This window comes from Caretta caretta, chromosome 5, assembly GCF_965140235.1.
Source record: "Caretta caretta isolate rCarCar2 chromosome 5, rCarCar1.hap1, whole genome shotgun sequence".
Classification (NCBI taxonomy): Eukaryota; Metazoa; Chordata; order Testudines; family Cheloniidae; genus Caretta; species Caretta caretta.
The window spans coordinates 101,872,144-101,890,119 of NC_134210.1; the positions used below are offsets into that span (position 1 = coordinate 101,872,144).

Sequence of the window (17,976 nt, forward strand, 5' to 3'; positions counted from 1 at the left end):
ATTTGCATCATGAACAATATGTTATTAAAATGGACTGTCAATCATGCAGTTCACAACTCCTCCAACCAAATAGTGATCCTTCCTGTGATTGCCTCACTAACTGAGAAAAACAATGGAAAGTGAGGGGTGCATGAGTTGACATAATACATAGAATATGCGTGTAGTCTGAAGAGTTGCATGAGAACTAGCTGCTGCATGAAGAGCTATATGGAAGACATTATGCACTGCATAGTGGAGATAGTATCTAAGCTACTGTGTTCTGACGTGTAGTGTAAACTTGAATCTAGATTATTTTTAAACACATGAATTCTATGTATCTGTGGCTTGAGGTGAGCTTTGGCTCACTATGATATTAAGTATTGTTATAGATCTTTTATACATGTCTCATTTACCTATCGTCTGAGTTACGGTGCCCTAGATGTTTAAAATATATGGCATCGTTTTTAACAATATTTGTGGGGGGGAATAATCTTTTTTGTTAAGCTCTTGTTTTAGAAACTCAAGATTTTTTGTTTCCTCACCAGTTTCATTTCCTTGGGTCTTGGAAAAGCTTTAACTCCTACTAGCGGAGCTAAGCCAGCTGCAAATTTTAAATGCCCGCTTTTCTGCTATTGACAGCAGTTGGATACGGACAACAACAATTAAATGTAACATACATAGAGGACTATTACCCTTTTGCTAACACTTTAACACCACTGCCTTGAGACTCAGAATACACTAATTGAGCCAAATCCTCCGCTGGTCTGTATAGGTCCAGCTGTGTTCAAGACAGTGGAGCTAAACCACTTTACACCAGCTGAGGATCTGGCCCATCATCTTACTGGCCAACAAGGACTGGCTGAGAATCCTTTTGGAATCCATCAGTGCTGTTCCGGCCAAAAGTCACTGCTAAGAGATTTGAGGCATTAACTTCTCCCTGTTGCAGGCATAGCTGTCCTAGGCTCAAATGGGCAAGTTAGTGAGAATGGCCCCAAAATTGAACATAGGTCTTCTGCCAGACAGTGGAAAGCACGTCACTAAGAACACGGCCGCGGTCCTGCAGCTGTTTTCCTGCTGCTTGTCTCTGTGGCGGAGCTGCAGGAAGGAATGGTGTTGTTTGAAGAGTTAGGAATCGTGTGACTGACATACTGTTATAACAGAGAGACAAGGTGGGTGAGGTAATCACTTTTATTGGGCCAATTTCTGTTGATGAGAGAGACAAGCTTTCAAGCTACAAAGACCTCTTCTTCACATCTGTGTAACTTGAAAGCGTGTCTCTCTCACCAACAGAAGTTTATCCAATAAAAGATATTACTGCGCCCACATTGTCTCTTTAATATCCTGGGACCAACACACCTGCAACAACAGTGCAAACGTACTGTTATAAGTAGCCATTGTGAAAATTACCATAAAATACTTTATAATGAGAGATAGGATAGATAACCCTTTACAGCACAGGGGGGCAGTGACTCTCATACAGGCAATTAGGGAAAGCAGTGTTTTGCACTGAAGTAGACTAAAAGTAAGTGGGAATTAGATTCCCACTGCAATATGTGGTTGAGTATAGCATATGTGTGGCCAGTATTGCATATATTCAAGGAAAGCTCCCTGCAGACTAGTTCCAGTGTGGGAAGAATAGGAAATTGTGGTGAAGAGGAAGGTGAGTGAAACTTCAGTGTCAATTGCAAGAAAAAGTTAAAGGAGTCTTTTAAAGTAAGATCTGAAGAGAGGAGATGACTAAGGTTTTTATCTGCACGTAGTAGGATTAGCTGGTTTTAATATATTGGTAGAGTTATACTGGCAACCCCCCAGTGGAGATGCAAATTATACTAGCTGAAGAGTGCTTTTGTCAGTGTGGCTTAAACCAGTTCCGCAAATGGAATAAGTCACCCCAGCAAAAGGACTTTGTTCAGTATAGCTGCATCTACACTAGGGCTTTTGCCAGCAGAGCTGTATCAGTTAGGGCAGGGGTGGCCAGCCTGCGCCTAAGAAGGAGCCAGAATTTACCAATGTACTTTGCCAAAGAGCCACAGTAATACGTCAGCCGCCCCTCATCAGCTCCCCCTGCCTGCCAGCAGCCCTGCTGATCAGCGCCTCCCCATCCTTCCCCATGCCTCCTGTGGCGTGCAGGAGGCTCTGGGGGGAGAAGGAGTAGCGAGGGCATGGCAGGCTCAGGGAAGGAGGCAGGAAGGAGCGGGGGCCCTGCAGGAAGGAGTGAAGTAGGGGCAGGGCCTGTGGCAGAGTCAGGGGTTGAGCAGTGAGCACCTCCCCACCCCCCAGCACATTGGAAAGTTGGCGTCTGTAGCTCCAGCCCCGGAGTTGGTGCCTATGCGAGGAGTCACATATTAACTTCTGAAGAGCCGCATGTGGCTCTGGAGACACAGGTTGGCCACCCCTGAGTTAGGGGGTGATTTTTTCCACACTTCTAATGACATAGCTATGCCCGTGAAACTTCCATAGATCAAGTCTACACACAGTTTTTGTTGCAGTCTCATGATTTTGGTGAGGGAGGGTGATTTTATTTTTTGTTGAAATCGTACCAGTACAACTCCTAGTGTGGACGCAGTTACCTAGGTGTAAAGGTGTGTTAGTCATGGTCTACATTTAAAAGGTTTGTGGGCATAGCTATGTTGGTCGGGGGGATGATTTATTATTTATTTATGTTGCTGCCAGAATGATGCTGACAAAAGCCTTAGTGTAGATGTAGTTAAACTAGCAATCCAGCATCAGCTATACCAGCAGAAAAGCTTTTTTTGCTGACACAAGTTGTGTCTCCACTCAGGGGATTTATCAGGAGAGCTCTACTGGCAAATCTTTTAAGGGTACAGAAGGCCCTATACCGCTATTACTTATTCCTCTTCCCACATGGGAATCAGCTATGCTGATATAAGCACATTTATATACCGGAATAACTATTTCCATGCTGAGGGTAGGGGAAAGGCTTGAGCTACTTTAACTGTACCAAGATAGTTAAAGCAGTACAACTTTTGTGTATAGACAGGGCTTTAGTAGCTCAGCTGTTTGCTGTTGGGGCTAGAAAAATGAATTTAGGGAGCAGGGAAAAGCGATTGGGGAGGGAACATGAGTGTGTGCGTGGGATGGGAAGAAGATTAATGCATCATTGAGATTTGGCAAATAAACTGAATCACTGAATTTTTAATGTAGATTAATGTCAGATTTCATTAGTCTTTGTTCTTTGCAGGAGCTCACGTACTTGCTTGGATTCCTGTGGGGGGAAGTTTGGACTTGTGGTATTTCTCTGGAGGGTTCATTTGTTTGTATATAATTACTCAGGAAGCTGTGTCCGTCACAATATGATAAGCACAAGGAAGATGGTAGTGTTCAGGAGAGCAACACTGGCAGCGTCATCTGATATGTTTTTAGTTCCTTAAAGCCAGGTTTTCCTGCCAGTTTAAGGCAGATGTTCAAATAAGACCTGATGTGGAGTGTTAAATATTATTTAATAAACAAAAAAGTACTCGCGTGTGCACAAGAGCGGGAAGGTGGAAGAAATGTAACAGGCTTAACAGTTACTATCCATCTCATTTTGTTCTATTTCTGCACTTGGCGACTGGGCCCTCCCTCTGGTCATTGTAACAGAAATTCGTGCCTTATGTCCAATTACCAGTGAAATGAGCTGAACAGCATTGGCACTGCAAGTCCGCACACGTTAATGTTTTAATGGAAGTTGGTGAATTGCTGTCTCTGGGACCAGTGCCACTGACACCTGTTTAGCTGGAGGTAAACGATAAATGTTGAGATGGCTTCAGTCTTCTTGACCTAAAGAACAAAAATTGGCACAGTTTATATCTAGTCAGGCTTAAATTCTCTCCTATAAGAAGGCAGTGGATCATGATAAATGCTGCGCCAACAGTCACAGCAGAAGGATAATGCTGGCTTCTGAACGTGTAAAAACCTGGCCCCCGCAGGTTTTTACATCCTTCCACGCCCTGCTGCCAGGCTCGTCAAAAGTCTGGCTAAGTCAATCAGCTTTCCTTCAGAAGACTCCTTCTTTGGTCGGGAGTGCTGCTGGGTCTTCTCTGAAGAGGGCTTCTGTTATGCCGGGAGGGTGGGCCAGTGTACTTTCAGTAAGAGTTAGGGAGGGGAGAAAGCTCTAAAAAGCTTTTTACAAAGCCTCTGGATTTCAGATACTTTCTGGATCCAAAACTGAAATGTTGAAGCTTTATTTTTAAAATGCAACTTGTACGATCACCATGTTCACGTCCAAAAACCTCCATTTTCATTCCTTCCTGTGGCAATGTAGGCAGAAAATCTGAAAGAACCACCACGCAAGGTCAAACAGAGAAATTAATTTACTGTACCGAGAAGAAATATACTGTTAATTCTAAAATGTGTGATTAAGGCTGTTGACCTAAATACCTCATTTATTAAGAAGTTATAAAACATGGCATCCAGAAATTTTTTTTTGTGGGTTTCAAAGGCAGAGCTGTGATCAAGCAGTTAAGTGTGAACTCTAAGAATAGCCACCGTCTCTAAAATATGTTGTTCCCATCACCTTTTGTAGTGTCTCTCTCCTATTATTTTGGCATAATTTTTCCTTCATAAATCTTTTTATAAATCCCATTTATAAAAATACACAGTCAGAATCTTACCCATAGGGTGAAACGTACCTAAATGTATACATGCATTTCACAAGTAACCCGAAAGCATCCCAGCGTGCCCTGTAGGCAATATATTATGTACCGTATTCATAAGATACCCTTCACATTACAGATTTATGCTAAAAGTATCCTAATGTTTCTGACAGCTCATGTGTGACATGGATATAATCCATAATTCTTAGAGAGCTAATCTAAGCGGTTTATTTTCCGATACTGCTGATAGGGCTATATCTCTTGATGTCGCAGCAGTTGAGATTCTGATGGTAACATATTGTTTGTGGGTCATTGCTTTTGTCTCAAACAGTAGGTTGGAATAGAATAGCAAAGGTTAATTAAGTTTGTCTATCAAGGAAGGACAGATATAGATGTCTCCTGCATTTTCCATGCTAGAATCAGAGTAATTCAAGGCATGGTGTCATTATCTTTTCTTTTTTTTTTTTATCCTGCAGAATGTGCTTAGTAGGTTTTAGAAGTGAACAAAAATACTCTGAACAGTACTAATGTAATAAGACTGAACATGTCTATAGCAACTTTTCTCTAAGGATCTCAAAGCACTTCATAAATGGGAGGTTTAGTTCGTTAACACCACCCCTATAAGGTAGGGAAGGTGTATTATCACCATTTTAGAGATGGGGAAACTGAGACATAGACTTGTTAAGTGACTTGCCCAAGGGTCACACAGCCATCTGGTGGCACAGCAGAGCCCGGAAGCCAGTTGTCTTAATTCTTAGTCCTGTGTCATAAGCAGAAGACCATCTTCTCATCTCACACCAGAACACTGAGATCTGAATTCTGCTGTTTTTAAAAGAGAGTTATAAATACATGTTAGATGCCATTTTATCTCATCTAAAAATGGCTTAGCTTTTAGGGAAGGGAAAGGAGCTAATGTTAAAACAGTTAGCAGCTAGTACTATGTATACATACACGGAAGCCAAAAAAACTTTGCCAGAATTTTAAGGCAGCTTTGGCGGGGGATAGTTTATGTATGAGCCATTGAGGAAGTGGAGTCATGGAGTTCGTATGTTAAGGGACCTGCCCAAGATCACACTCCCGGACCTGTGCTCTTTGCAGCATCTGTCTCCCCCATAGATAGGCACTCCAGGAGAGATATGTGACTTCTTCCTTGTAGCTTTTCTCCTGGGGAATGGGCTGGGCCAGCTACAAAAAGACGTGGTCAGCTCATTTTGTTTATTTTGCAAGGGGTTTAACATAGAGGCAGTCAGCTTCTTCACAACTAGCTATTGCCCAGCTCATCCCTTCCCAGGGCAAAATCACCTGGAGAGGGCAATGGAGGAGGGAAATTCTGCAAGGATCTTCTCTGAGTTCCCCCCAAATCATTCTCGGGTGTGTGAGGTTTCTCCTGCCCCTACCCCGGGGAGCCATGGATTCCCTGGGATCTGCAAGGACACTCTGCACCGGAGGTGCTCAACACAACTCCCTCCTTCCTTGACACTGCTCCATCCTGGGCTGTGTGGCTCTGAGGGAACTACTTCACCAAGCCTTTCCCCTAGCTCTGATTGTCCCAGGAACCTCACTGAGGACCTGGTCCCAGCGCCCTTTGAACTCTGTAGGGTCTTTGTCATTGGCTTTGATGGCAGCAGGTTCAGGCCCTGAAGGAGGATGTCCACGCTCTCTGGGTGTATATTTTTTCTGACTCAGTGTTTCCCACACTTGCAGTTTTATCACAGGTCACATGATATTTGGTCTTTTTCTTAAATCTCATCTTTAATTTTTTAAAAATGCATTTCTTGTTTGTTGAAATTCCCATGATTTTGGGGACCTGACTCATGATCTTTGAACACTTGGGGTTGGCAGTGCTTGAGTTTGGTCTGCCTAGTTCCTAATATGTGGCTCTTGATTCTGTAGAGAGCCCTCTGCAAGGTACCTGCTGGGCAGAGAAGGTGCTGCAAGGAGTCTGGAAAGATGGGGCTGGGCTTCACCCACCTCTTCTGCAGTGATGGGGAGGTTGCCCTGGTGGGATTCCCTGGGATGATCTGAGTTTGTGGAATGTCTTATTGTTTGAGCTCCTGTAACATTCATAGAGGCAACGGTTCTGTTGCTTTGTCAGCCATCAGTGGAGAGCTAGAGACTGTGTGTATGCTCTGGTCATTATGTTAAATGACTAAATGCTTTCGTTTAGCAGTTTTTAACACACAAACACATATGAACAACCTACAACTGCCTGTTGATGCAGAGTCCTCTACCGTCTTTTCAAACAACAGCAACAAAAGAATTCCAAAGTTACAGTTTACGTGGTTTCTTGGCTCACTCATATTTATTTCGTGCATCATTTTTCAAGTCTGTCTCACCAGTTATCCTGCTGCGGTACACAATACATCCTTTGACTCTATACTGCATTTGCACAGTATACCAGCAACCGTGAATATTGGCCAAATTCTCTTTCCCGCGCCCCCCCTCCTTATGACTTGCAGCTCCCATTGAAGTCAGTGAGAGCTGTGGCCTGGCTGTGCATCTGAGGGCAGAGATGGGCCCCAAAGGATTCCCAAATGCAAAGAGGAGTGATAATGAAATGCAACTGGTAGGAGATGCCTAGAGATGAGAAACCCAAGAGCGCTGAGCAAGGGCAATACCATATTTACAGGTGATGGGGCAGCTAGGTCAATAGATGTCACCCTTCCTGCATTGTAAAAAAGAGTGATTGGTTGTATCCTATAACTCTTTGGAAAAGAGGCCTGCTAATCATGCCCCAGCAAAAAGTGTGCAGGTTAAACATTCTTATCACTAGCATCTAGAGGCCCCAACTGTCCTCTCCCTGTCCTAAAGAGCTCGCACACTTTGTGTGAGGTAAATTGCAATAGGTGGCTGTAACAAACAAACCAACGGAGGAAAGGGTGGGCGAGAAGGGAGGCTTATATTATGGGTTTATTTTAAATGCTGCTTTCAAAATGAAAGGGGTCTGTGTTCAAGCCAGAGCACAGGAGATGACTATTACCCCTGCTTTGCGGCCTGCCCCCCCAGTTTGACAATCTACCTCACAGCATCCTGCTGATAGAAAATGTGTCCCAATATGTATGGCAAGTATCCCATAATGAGGGTACCACTTCGTCCCCCTGGGCACCCCTTTGAACTCCCGTTCATGCCATGAGCACCTTCCTTCTGACTTATCACCAATGGTGCAAGAACTCCCAACCTAGCCGAAGCTGAAGGGGTTAATACAGAGTGACTCCCCCGCCCACCAAGGTAATGATCTCGTAAGTCCCCATTTTTAATACAGTGCTAAGGTCAAGAATGTTTATGTTTGGTTGGTTTTTTACTGTTACTGTAAAATAGGGTAGCTAAGCGCTATGAAAAGGAAACCTTCTGGTTCAGATTTACAGTGGCGTATATTCTAAACAGTTTAATAAAACAAAACCTAAAGCTTTTCGATTTTCTTGAGTGGTTAATTCAATGCATATTCTTTGCAGAGCCAAACCTGTCTGTTGGTCGGACTGTGGTTCATAGACTTGGTGTGGGTAATAAGATTATAAAACATGTCTCTTGCCGCCAGCTACCACGTATTAATACTAATAGTCGTAATAACTCATTGAATCCTGGGATTTTTAGGTGAGTTGTTTTTTAAGGAATGGGGGGGAAAGCTTTAAACGGCTTGAAGGAAACAGTTCATCGCCCACATCCTTCAGGGGAAGGAAACAAGACATTCATTCAGTGCCATTGAGCAGTTCTTCCATTTTATTGCTGCTCAAATAATATTATCTCCAGCAGGTGATATTTTTAGTGCCTGCACACAGACACCACACACACACAAACAGTTACTTTCAAGGATAGCAGGCCTAAAAACTGAGCTGCCAGGCCAGTTGTCTCATAATGCAGAACATGACAACATGATTGCCGAGGGCAGGCAGAGGTGGTTCTTCTACCATCTGCTCCACCATGCTCAGCGCTGACTGCCTTCAGAGATGCATGGACTGAGAAGGAGCCTTTGATGTTGACATTCAAAGCCTTAGGAATAGAGTGGAGCCTGCGTACCTTATACTGAGTTTCTGGCTTTCTGTATTGCGTTCTCGCCTTCTTAGGTCACAGAGGGCATTGTGGATTTGGAGATGGGAAGTGTGCTGAGCTTTACGTCTTAGCCCTGGCCTCCCTGTGTTTTGGGGAGTGCCTTACTATCTGACCTTAGGGCCATTGGTTTGACCTTTTAAGCAAGGCCTAAGCCCCTTCTGACTTCAAAAAGTTTTCAGAATGCTACCTGACAAGGAGTTGGTTCCTGAAGTTTGTTTAACATTGTCTTATTGCTCCCCTGCACTCTCATTTGTTGTACCAGGTAGAACATTTCCTGTTTTTCTTCCGAGTGTGATTGCAGTGACATGTTTTGTTGGATAAACATACAGGGCCAAATTCTGGTGAAGCCCACAGAATACACTGGGTATAACTGCTGGCAGAATTTGGCCCACTGTCCGTATGTAACATGAGTACACTGTACCTTAGATAAGGAACTTCAGATGGCATAGTTGTACAGGTGTGCCTATGGATAGATTTACAGGTTTAATACATACTGTGATAATTTTTCTCTTGTCAAAAGCTTTTTATCTACTAATAATTTAATGGCAAACCAAATTGCAGAAGCTAGATAATATAGTATTACCTTCACACATAGGATTTTAATGTTTTTAGTAATTATGGCTTTCTAGGTTTCTCACTTACCTTTAACTGTTACATCAGCCTTACGGTATAGAAGTTTATAACAAATAATAATGCCAGTTTCTGTAAAACTAAAAATTTAAAGATATAGTTAATTCTGTTTGGGTACTTCACAGATATCAAGGATAGAGTGCAGATTAGGTTGGCCCAAGGGATTGGAAATAGGATAATCCTTCATTTCTGAGTTTTAGTCTTCATTCATCCTTGATCCAGGTTCAAGGTTTTTACTACCTGGAAGCAATTTGGGCTGTTTGAAATGAGAAAGGATGGTCTGGACTGAGACTCACAAGATCTTAAATTCCATTCCTGGCTCTGACAGATTTCCTGTGTGACTGAGGCAGTCACTTAATTTCTGTCTGACTCAGTTTCCCATTGTAAAAGAGGGATATTTTTCTACCTCACTGGGTTTTAAGAATAAATTCAATAATGTGTGTGAGGTGCTCAGATACTCAGTTGGTGGGATCTATATAAGTCTCTAGATTGGTACGCTCTGTCCAGTTTCTAGAGAACATGTGTGTGTCCTCATTGTAGTAACTACCATCACCAATTGGTCCCATGGTTGCTAGTCTCTTTGGAGAGTCCAAGGACTGAATGGCTGCTGAGACTGAACTATCTGCTGTTCATCTCTGCTGCTATTCATCAAGTTTGAACACATAGACAGAATGGGATTAGAAAGCTCACAGTGATACTGTCTGTGTTGGAAATAAATAATTTTCTAAACAAAATTCCTAGGAAATGAATGTGTTTTTTTTCTTGAAATCTAAGTCAATAATATGTAAATGAAGGACCATGAGAAATTTCCAAGATGCAAATAAATCTCACTCCCCACCTCTGATTCAGTTTTTATACACTGCTGTTCTAATTCTTTCTTTGAACAGATGAAAAGCACAGAGAGCCGACATGCCATGAGCTCCCAGTACAGGATGCACTCGTACTACCCTCCTGCCTCCTACCTGGGCCAGAGTGTTAGCACACCTGCATGTGTTCCGCAGATCTTCACTTTTGAGGACAGCCCCTCGTACTCAGAGTCTAAAGCAAGCGGTAGGTGCACAGTCACCCCAGATCTAATGGGGGTCTCAGATTTTTTTTTTACTTCACCTTGAGAGGACATAAAAAACTAGGATTATGCACAAGGTTGAATTTAGCAGTGCTGAAGGTACATATCGTAACCAGAGTTTACAAAGAGCAGTCCATTTTTGGATGATGTGTGGTGCTGGGATGCATATGACATTATGAAGTTCACTTTTTGGAAGTCTGATAAATTAGCGTGGGAGGGAAGGTGCAAATTTCAGGGTCTTGTCTGCTCCTGCATTCGTTTTGCTAGATTGCAGGAAGAGCAACTAAAGGTTAAAATAATGCAATTTCCTATTCTATTCCTATTCAATCCCTATTCATATTCAATCAAATAAGATACTCCAGGGAAACATTTACCCCAGACAGTTCTGAGCTGTCTTTCGAAGAAGGGACAACCCCTTTATTTTTTAAAGGTTCTGTTCACTAAATATTCTTTTCAGGCCAGTACTTTCACAGGCCCCAATGGCTTTGCAATCCTGTTGTTGTCTCCACATGTGTTTCAGAAGACACTTCAGGCCCATCCGTCCAAAACCTGTGGTAAGGAAGGACTGGGTTCTCTGTGTGAAATAATTCACCCACCTCCATTCTTAGGTTTCAAGCACATCAGACTACATTGCCTGATTGAAAAGAATTCCAGAGAAACACATATTTTTCCCATCTGGTGTTTTTTCCATAACACTAAAAAGTTTATTTTTAAAATGTCTGTATACTAGTTTGTTTGTAAGGGCCTCTGGGTTTACGTGTAGTGGGTTAGCAGTTCTGACATGGAGCAATAGGACTGTGAAGCATGAACAGAGCCTGAAAGCAATCAAAGTGCTGATCAGGGAATCGTCCCACTGTGCCAAATCCGGGTCGACTGGACAGAGGGGAAGACGCAGATCAGATGGATTCAGTGATGTGGAGAGGAGAAGTCACATGGACACACCACCTGTCTTTTAAGAGTTTCGTCTCCCCCCACCCCAATTAGGACTAAGCACTGGGAACATATGCTGGGAGTTCTCCATCCAACGATGAGTATCTCCACTCTCTTAGACCAGGGGCTGCAGTCCCATGGAATTTTCCTTCTGCTCTTTATTCCTATGAATATTTTCTCTCCTCCTTCATAACTTCACTCCCAGTGGATACTTACTTAGCCAGAATGGTGTGAACAATGGAATGCTGTTCAATACTTGAAACTTGCCTACTCTGCAAGTTACTGGCTATGTCTGTTACAAGTGTTTGATCATTTAAAGGACAGGCTGCTTTCTCATATTTCCAGTACTTGCTGGTTTGGACTCTGGGCATTTTGTATATAATACAGCAACTGACCTATCTCCCCATAGTTAATGATACCCCATCTTAAAAGATAACATCAGTGCAGCTTCATATATCAGCAAGCCCAAGGAAACTGCTTTAGTAACTTAGACAATTCCATTATATTGACATTAGTATGTTCGCTACTACTGTAAAGGTGATGGATCTGTTTTAAATCTTATACAATAACCCTCTTCCTTCCCTACTGACTATACACATATATTAAATGAAACATGTGATATGCTGTTTTCAGTCCTTTCTTCCTTTTCTCCAATTGAAATCATATATATCTTCACCTAACCTCATAACGCTGAAGTGTACCTGTTCCAAAGTCCATGAAGACACTGGACCCTTAGTCATCTTGTGGAAGATTATTAATAAAACACACCACACCGTTCCTGATTTTGCTCCAGGAGCATTTTTATTATTAAACACAAAACTGCTTTTTTCTTTCAAGTACACGTATTCATAGGTTTTAAGGCAGAAGGAATCATTGATTATTTAGGCCAACGTCCTCTGTAACACAGTCCATACAACCTCACGCAATAATTTCTGCATCAAGCCCATAACTTCTATCTGAAGATTGTACAGATTTATTGGAAGATCTGTGTATCAGAAGTCCATAAACTTCACAGAAACGTAACTGTGCAGTGATAGAAGTTCAATGGGACTAAACAGAAAAAGAAATACAAGTTAGAACAAAAATTTCAGAGTTAGCAGCCCTATTATCCTGCAGCACTGGCTATTAAATGGTAATATTTCTGGTCAAAGGGCTAGTAACCTGAGGTAGTCTTATAATACATAGTGTCTGTAACCACACCAGACTTTTCAGTTGTAACTTTAACTTTATACAGACTTTGCCAGTTCAGGTTTTAGCACAGTTAGTATTTCAGTCAAACCATTTCATTAATTTTGTTCCACTAAGTTAACTGCCCAATTAGCCTGGAGCTGTTGAAAGGGAGGACAGATAAGCTGACCTCTGATTTATGTTCACTTTTGTTTTATGAATGGTGAGCAGAAAGCAGAAGTTTGCAGAAAGCTTCTGACATTCCCACATGAGGTCATGCCATGTTACAGTATGTTGCATTTTGTAATGGGATGACATTTTCTAAATGACAAAACACCATCACTTCAGCTCCTTGCAATTTTAAGCGGTTCTAAATACAACTGCTTCCAGCTGGCAGGGCTGGGGCCCTTCCAACTATAGCTTTATTAGTGGGGGAAAAAATAAGGTAAATTAGATCTAAATGGTGAAAGAATAGGCTATAAAGTTTGCCACAGACTCTCCAGTCCTGCCAAGTTTCAGATGAACTTAAAATAGGCAGAATGGAAAGGTTTTGGACTCTTAGGCTAAGTTTACAGTTGAAGCCGGGGGGGAGGGGGGTTGATTCCCAGCTTGAGTAGACACACTTGTGCTAGCTCTCTAAAAGTAGCAGAATCGCCACAGTAGCATAGGCAGGAGTGAGATGGCATGTGCTACCTGTCCCAAGTGCAAACCTGCCTGGACCCCCTGGATCTGTACTTGGGGCAGCTAGCCTGTGCCGCTGCTTGCTACTGCCCATGCTAGTGCAAGGGCACTACCATTTCTAGCAAGCTAGCTCAATCCTGAGCTCGTGTGAACGTGTCTGTATGAGCTGGGAATCATGCCCCGCTCCTGGGACAGACGTAGCCTTTGCTTTACTTCAGAAAGCTTTTTCCTTTTCCCTCCCTTAGCTTTTAATTCCCATTTTGTTTACATTTCAGAATCAAGAGCAATGGTAAAGAAAGACATGGGAGAGGAGACTATGAAGTCCATTGCATGTAAAGCACATTTGTTTTGGAATCAAGCTTGAGAGATCATGGTGAAAGTAGAGGAGAAACTGTAGGAATGTTTATAGCACAGTCACCACGATAGGAATCAATTAACCTGGGTCCCCCTGAGGAAGGTAGTCAGTCCGAAACTTCAGTGGGAATTCTTACAGGCCCAATCCGATGTTCGTTGAAATCAGTTGTAGTCTTTCTCTTGTCTTCAGTGGGCTTTAGAACAAACCCTGTGTGCTTAAAGTTAAGCAAGTGCTTAAGTACCTCAGTGATACCTCGATTCAGGAAAGACATGCTTAAATCCATCCCTTTCAGGGTAGTGCTTATACTTAATTTTAAGCATATCCTTACAGCCCATTGACTGAAAGTTACACGTGTGCTTAAGTGCCCTGCATGACTAGGCATGTTTTCCTGAAGTGGAACCTGGGAGTCTGGTCTGTGTGGACAGGTAATACATACAGGAAAGAGTTAACATCTACAGAGAAGGAAATTAAAGAGAATGATTACGCTTTCTTGCACACACACACATATACCTCCCCCTCAATTTTTAAATGAAGACCATCTTGTTCCAAGAAATGCACAAAATAAGCCCCCACTTCATGGCCCTACTGCTTCATATTTGTTTTGTGTATTCCTTTGTCCATGGCTAAGGAGGTTACTTGATTTTTAAGATACTTGATTTACTTGAGGTTACATGGCTAAGGAGGTTACTTGATTTTTACTTGATTTAAGGCCTAGGCTCTGTGAACATTTGAATTTTTTGTTTTCCTGTGGAAATCCCTGGAATGTTGGCAATACAAATTATGAGCTATCAGGGGTCATTGTCTGTGTTTTTACCGCAAAACTGGGAGCCTAGAACAACTGAGTTCTAATCCTATCACTGACACTGTTTCCTGTAGTGGCCTTGGGCAAGTTATTTGATTGCTCTGTCTCAGTTTTCACATCTGTAAAATGGGGATAATACTTTTCTTCCTGTGAGGTGGTGTGTCAGTGCAACAGCACTCCTTCTGGCCAAGCATGGCGCAGCACCTGAGCTCGCATAACCTAGCGGGGCTATCAGTCTATTCCTGGTGTCCAGAATCTGAAAACACTTTCTTCACTCCCAAGTCTGTCAAGGGTTTAGTAGGGGAAGCCAGGCCTGTTCACTCCCGCAGGTTCCAGCTCCGGGCCCTCGAGCTAGGTGAGTAGGATCAGGGTTCTTCAACTCTGTATATAAAGTCTGCTGCAGTTTCCACGGTATGCATCTGATGAAGTGAGCTGTAGCTCACGAAAGCTCATGCTCAAATAAATTGGTTAGTCTCTAAGGTGCCACAAGTACTCCTTTTCTTTCAACTCTGACAGTGTCCTGAGCTCCTTCCTACCTTCCCCTGGATCTCTGCAGGCTCTCCAGCCTGTTGGTCAGTTCGTCCCCTTCTGGGCAGCACTTTAGTAGTTTGTTGGCAGGAGCTCCTTTCTCCAGCCTGCTTACTCCTCTGGCAGCTGCCCTGCCCTTCTGCTTCCCAGCCCTTTTATCCTCCCAGCTGCCGAGAAACTGCCAATCAGCAGTGGCCTGCAGTGCCTTTGGTTGCTGGGCTCGCAGGGGGTACATACATCCTAGGACACTTCCTAACCCGATGAATTACTGCTTGTAAAGTGCTTTGAAAATATTAAATGTAGCATTGGTTGAAAAAGTTTCAGCAGACCAGCTTTCCGTCAGAAAATGCTATTTCATCAAAATTGAAACGTTTTTGCCGGAACGTGTTGATTTTGATGGCATTTTTAGTGGAAATTTTTTTAAACGATTTGATCTGAAATTGAGTATATTCCTGTTTCATTTCATTTTGACTCATTTTGTTTAGACTTAAATTTAAAAAATCCATATAGTAAACAAAAATCAAATTTTATCTACACACACATATATAAAATATATTATATTAGAATGTTTTACCATTATCAAAACGAAACATTTTGATAGGGCCATTTCAATGTTTCCAAAACAAAAGACTTTGGATTTTTTGTTCTGCACTAAATCTCAAAATTTTGACTTTTCAGAATGTTGGAATTTCCCCTGGGAGGGGCATTTCATTTTCCAGACTAGCTCTAATTAAATTATGTATAAACGCTTAGTATGGTCTTTAATGAGCACTCTTATTTGATGTGATTGTTTTGCAAAAATATACATGAAGACAAAAAGAGCATACCCAAACATTTCACACTACGGCCATGTCTACCTTATGAGCTGAGGATGTTAGTTCCCTGCTTGCGTACACATACTTGCGTTAGCTCTCATTGAACTAGTGCTAATATAAGTCTCACTGTAGCCTCAGGAGCCGGGGCAGCAGCAGTGCAGACACAGCTGAGCTGTGCTGACTACAAACCCGCCTGAAACCGGTGGGGATGTACTCAGCATGGCCCAGCTCTGCCGGCACCGCCGAAACTTGGGCTACTGCAGCTACGCTGCTATTTATACTCATGCTAGCTCGATGGGTGCTAAAGCAAGCATGTGTACACAGGCGGGCAAACCACACCTCCTCGCTCAGACTGAGCCTGTCACCTTTAACATTAGCTACCCACAGGTGATCATTTGTGCATATGGAATTGCTTAGGTTGTGTAACCCCGCCGATAGTTTGTCATCCTCTGCTTTTGCCACATTTTTTGTTTTTTGCATTTTGTTTGCAAAAAAGTGTTTGCTTTTTTAAATCAGCTGAATGATAGAAATATTGTCATGTACTTGTCCCTTTAAAATGTTAGTCCTGGAGTCATACACAGCCTGACACTGAATTGTCAGGCATGACAACAGCATGTGATAGCCAATGGTACTGCCCCGGCCACCATCTTTTCTGCCTTCCCAGCGTGAAATTGTTGCAGCAGCTGAATCTGTGAAACTAAAAGATCTTCTCTTGTATTCAAAGTCAAAAAAATCCTACAAGATCTGTGAGTAGCCAAACACGGCACACCACACAGAAAATATAACGACAGTCAAGATACACATGGGGTATGTCTGCAGTGGAGCTAGAAGGTGGACATATTGATTGACCTAGCATGCTAAAAATAGCTGCAATGGCATGAGACACAAGAAGGACTAGCTGTCCCTGTCCGAGACGATAGGTGCGTATTCAAGATGGCTAGTTACTTCTGCTGCTCCTGCCACCACAGGTATGCTTCTGTTTTTAGCATGCTAGCTCTGATCAAGCTAGTGGGGGTTTGTCTCTTCAAGGTGAAATTTACACTTTTTAGCTTCCATGTACACATACCCTTAGGCAACTGGGCCCTCAAGGAGAGCTTTGCTCTGGTGTTCTAAAAGCAGTTTGTATCTGATTCAAACAGACCTTTGTTCATTTCATACTGTGACGCTATAGATCTAGTGGTTTGAAGTTACAGGAAGGGGGAAATGGGAGTGGCAGAGGTAGCTTTTGTGTAATGGGAGATGGCTAACTCCGCACTGAGGACATAAAAAGCCTGGTGAATAGAGAGTCTGATTCTCATTTACACTATGGCTCCTTTAAACCTCTCTGGAAGTGTAAATGAGAGTCAGGCCTACTTTTTTAAACAGCTTTTTAATTTAAACTTATTGGGGAGCTGCAGATATTTCTGTTAGGAAATGTTAGTTCCTGTTAAATAAACAGATCCCAAAAGTACTCCAAAATTGTTTACATGTAAAGTGGAAGAATTAAAGTGATTACAAACTTTGCCGCTCAGTGCATAAGGACATAGCAATTGCCTGACTGCATCAGACCAAGCTCTGTCTATGTGCCTTGTCTTTGTCAGTGACTAGCGCTAGATGCTTCAGAGGAAGAGAAATCCTGCAGTAGGCATATATAGGTAAATGTGTCCCCACATTATAAGAAATTAGGTTAATACCTAGTTTTAGATTGGCTTAAGGCCTGAAGCATGCAGTTTATTACCCCTTCCAAATTTATTGTTGGCATTACCTATTATAACTGGATATTCTTGTTATCTTATAAATGTTGAATCTCTTTGAATTTTGCGACATTCTTGGTCTCAAATTACTTCCCGTGGCAATGAGTTCCACAGTCTAATTATGTACTATGCAAAAAAAATCGTATTGTGTAAATAATTAATTAAGCAGCACTGCTTAAAAAATTAACCTAAAGGCACAGTGAAGCAATTTTTAGTGTTCTGCCTGTTATGTGAGTCTAGATTATATTCAGACATAGTCTTTTGACAGTTATATTGTAATAAACCCTTGTGCTGCTGACAACAGCCACAGTTACTAGATGTACCACACACAGATACCCCAGGCAACTGGCACTAGAAACTTTCTCCTTCAGCGCCACAAACATGGTCCTTGCCAGTTAGGCTAAAGGAGGTTTTCCTTTGCTAGTACTAGTATCAGTTCCTCTAGCCTTTCTCTGGACAAGCCACTGGAGTGCAACACCACACACACACACAAAGCCACTGTATTGTGATATGCCCTCATACACCTAATTTCCATCTAATAATCTACAAAATGTCCACTCAACCTTAATTTTTTAAGACTGTTCCAGTTGCACTAGTACGCACTGTGACTGTGTTTAGTCCATGCTATTTTCTGAGTTAAGCTTTAGC

General features: G+C 42.4%; 1 protein-coding gene across 5 annotated transcripts in view; it reads left to right on the forward strand.

Annotated features, from left to right (window-relative positions):
• DMRT1 (doublesex and mab-3 related transcription factor 1) overlaps nucleotides 1–17,976 on the forward strand; it is an 88,491-nt gene that overhangs the window by 34,557 nt on the left and 35,958 nt on the right. For 3 of the 5 annotated variants that reach the window (XM_075128753.1, XM_048851247.2, XM_048851248.2), the window contains exon 4: nucleotides 10,139–10,301. In XM_075128753.1, the coding sequence (XP_074984854.1) occupies nucleotides 10,139–10,301 (163 nt within the window). Of the gene's footprint in view, nucleotides 1–10,138; nucleotides 10,302–10,837; nucleotides 11,822–13,370; nucleotides 14,043–17,976 lie in introns of those variants that run through there. The other 2 variants (XM_075128754.1, XM_075128755.1) reach the window with 2 other exon arrangements.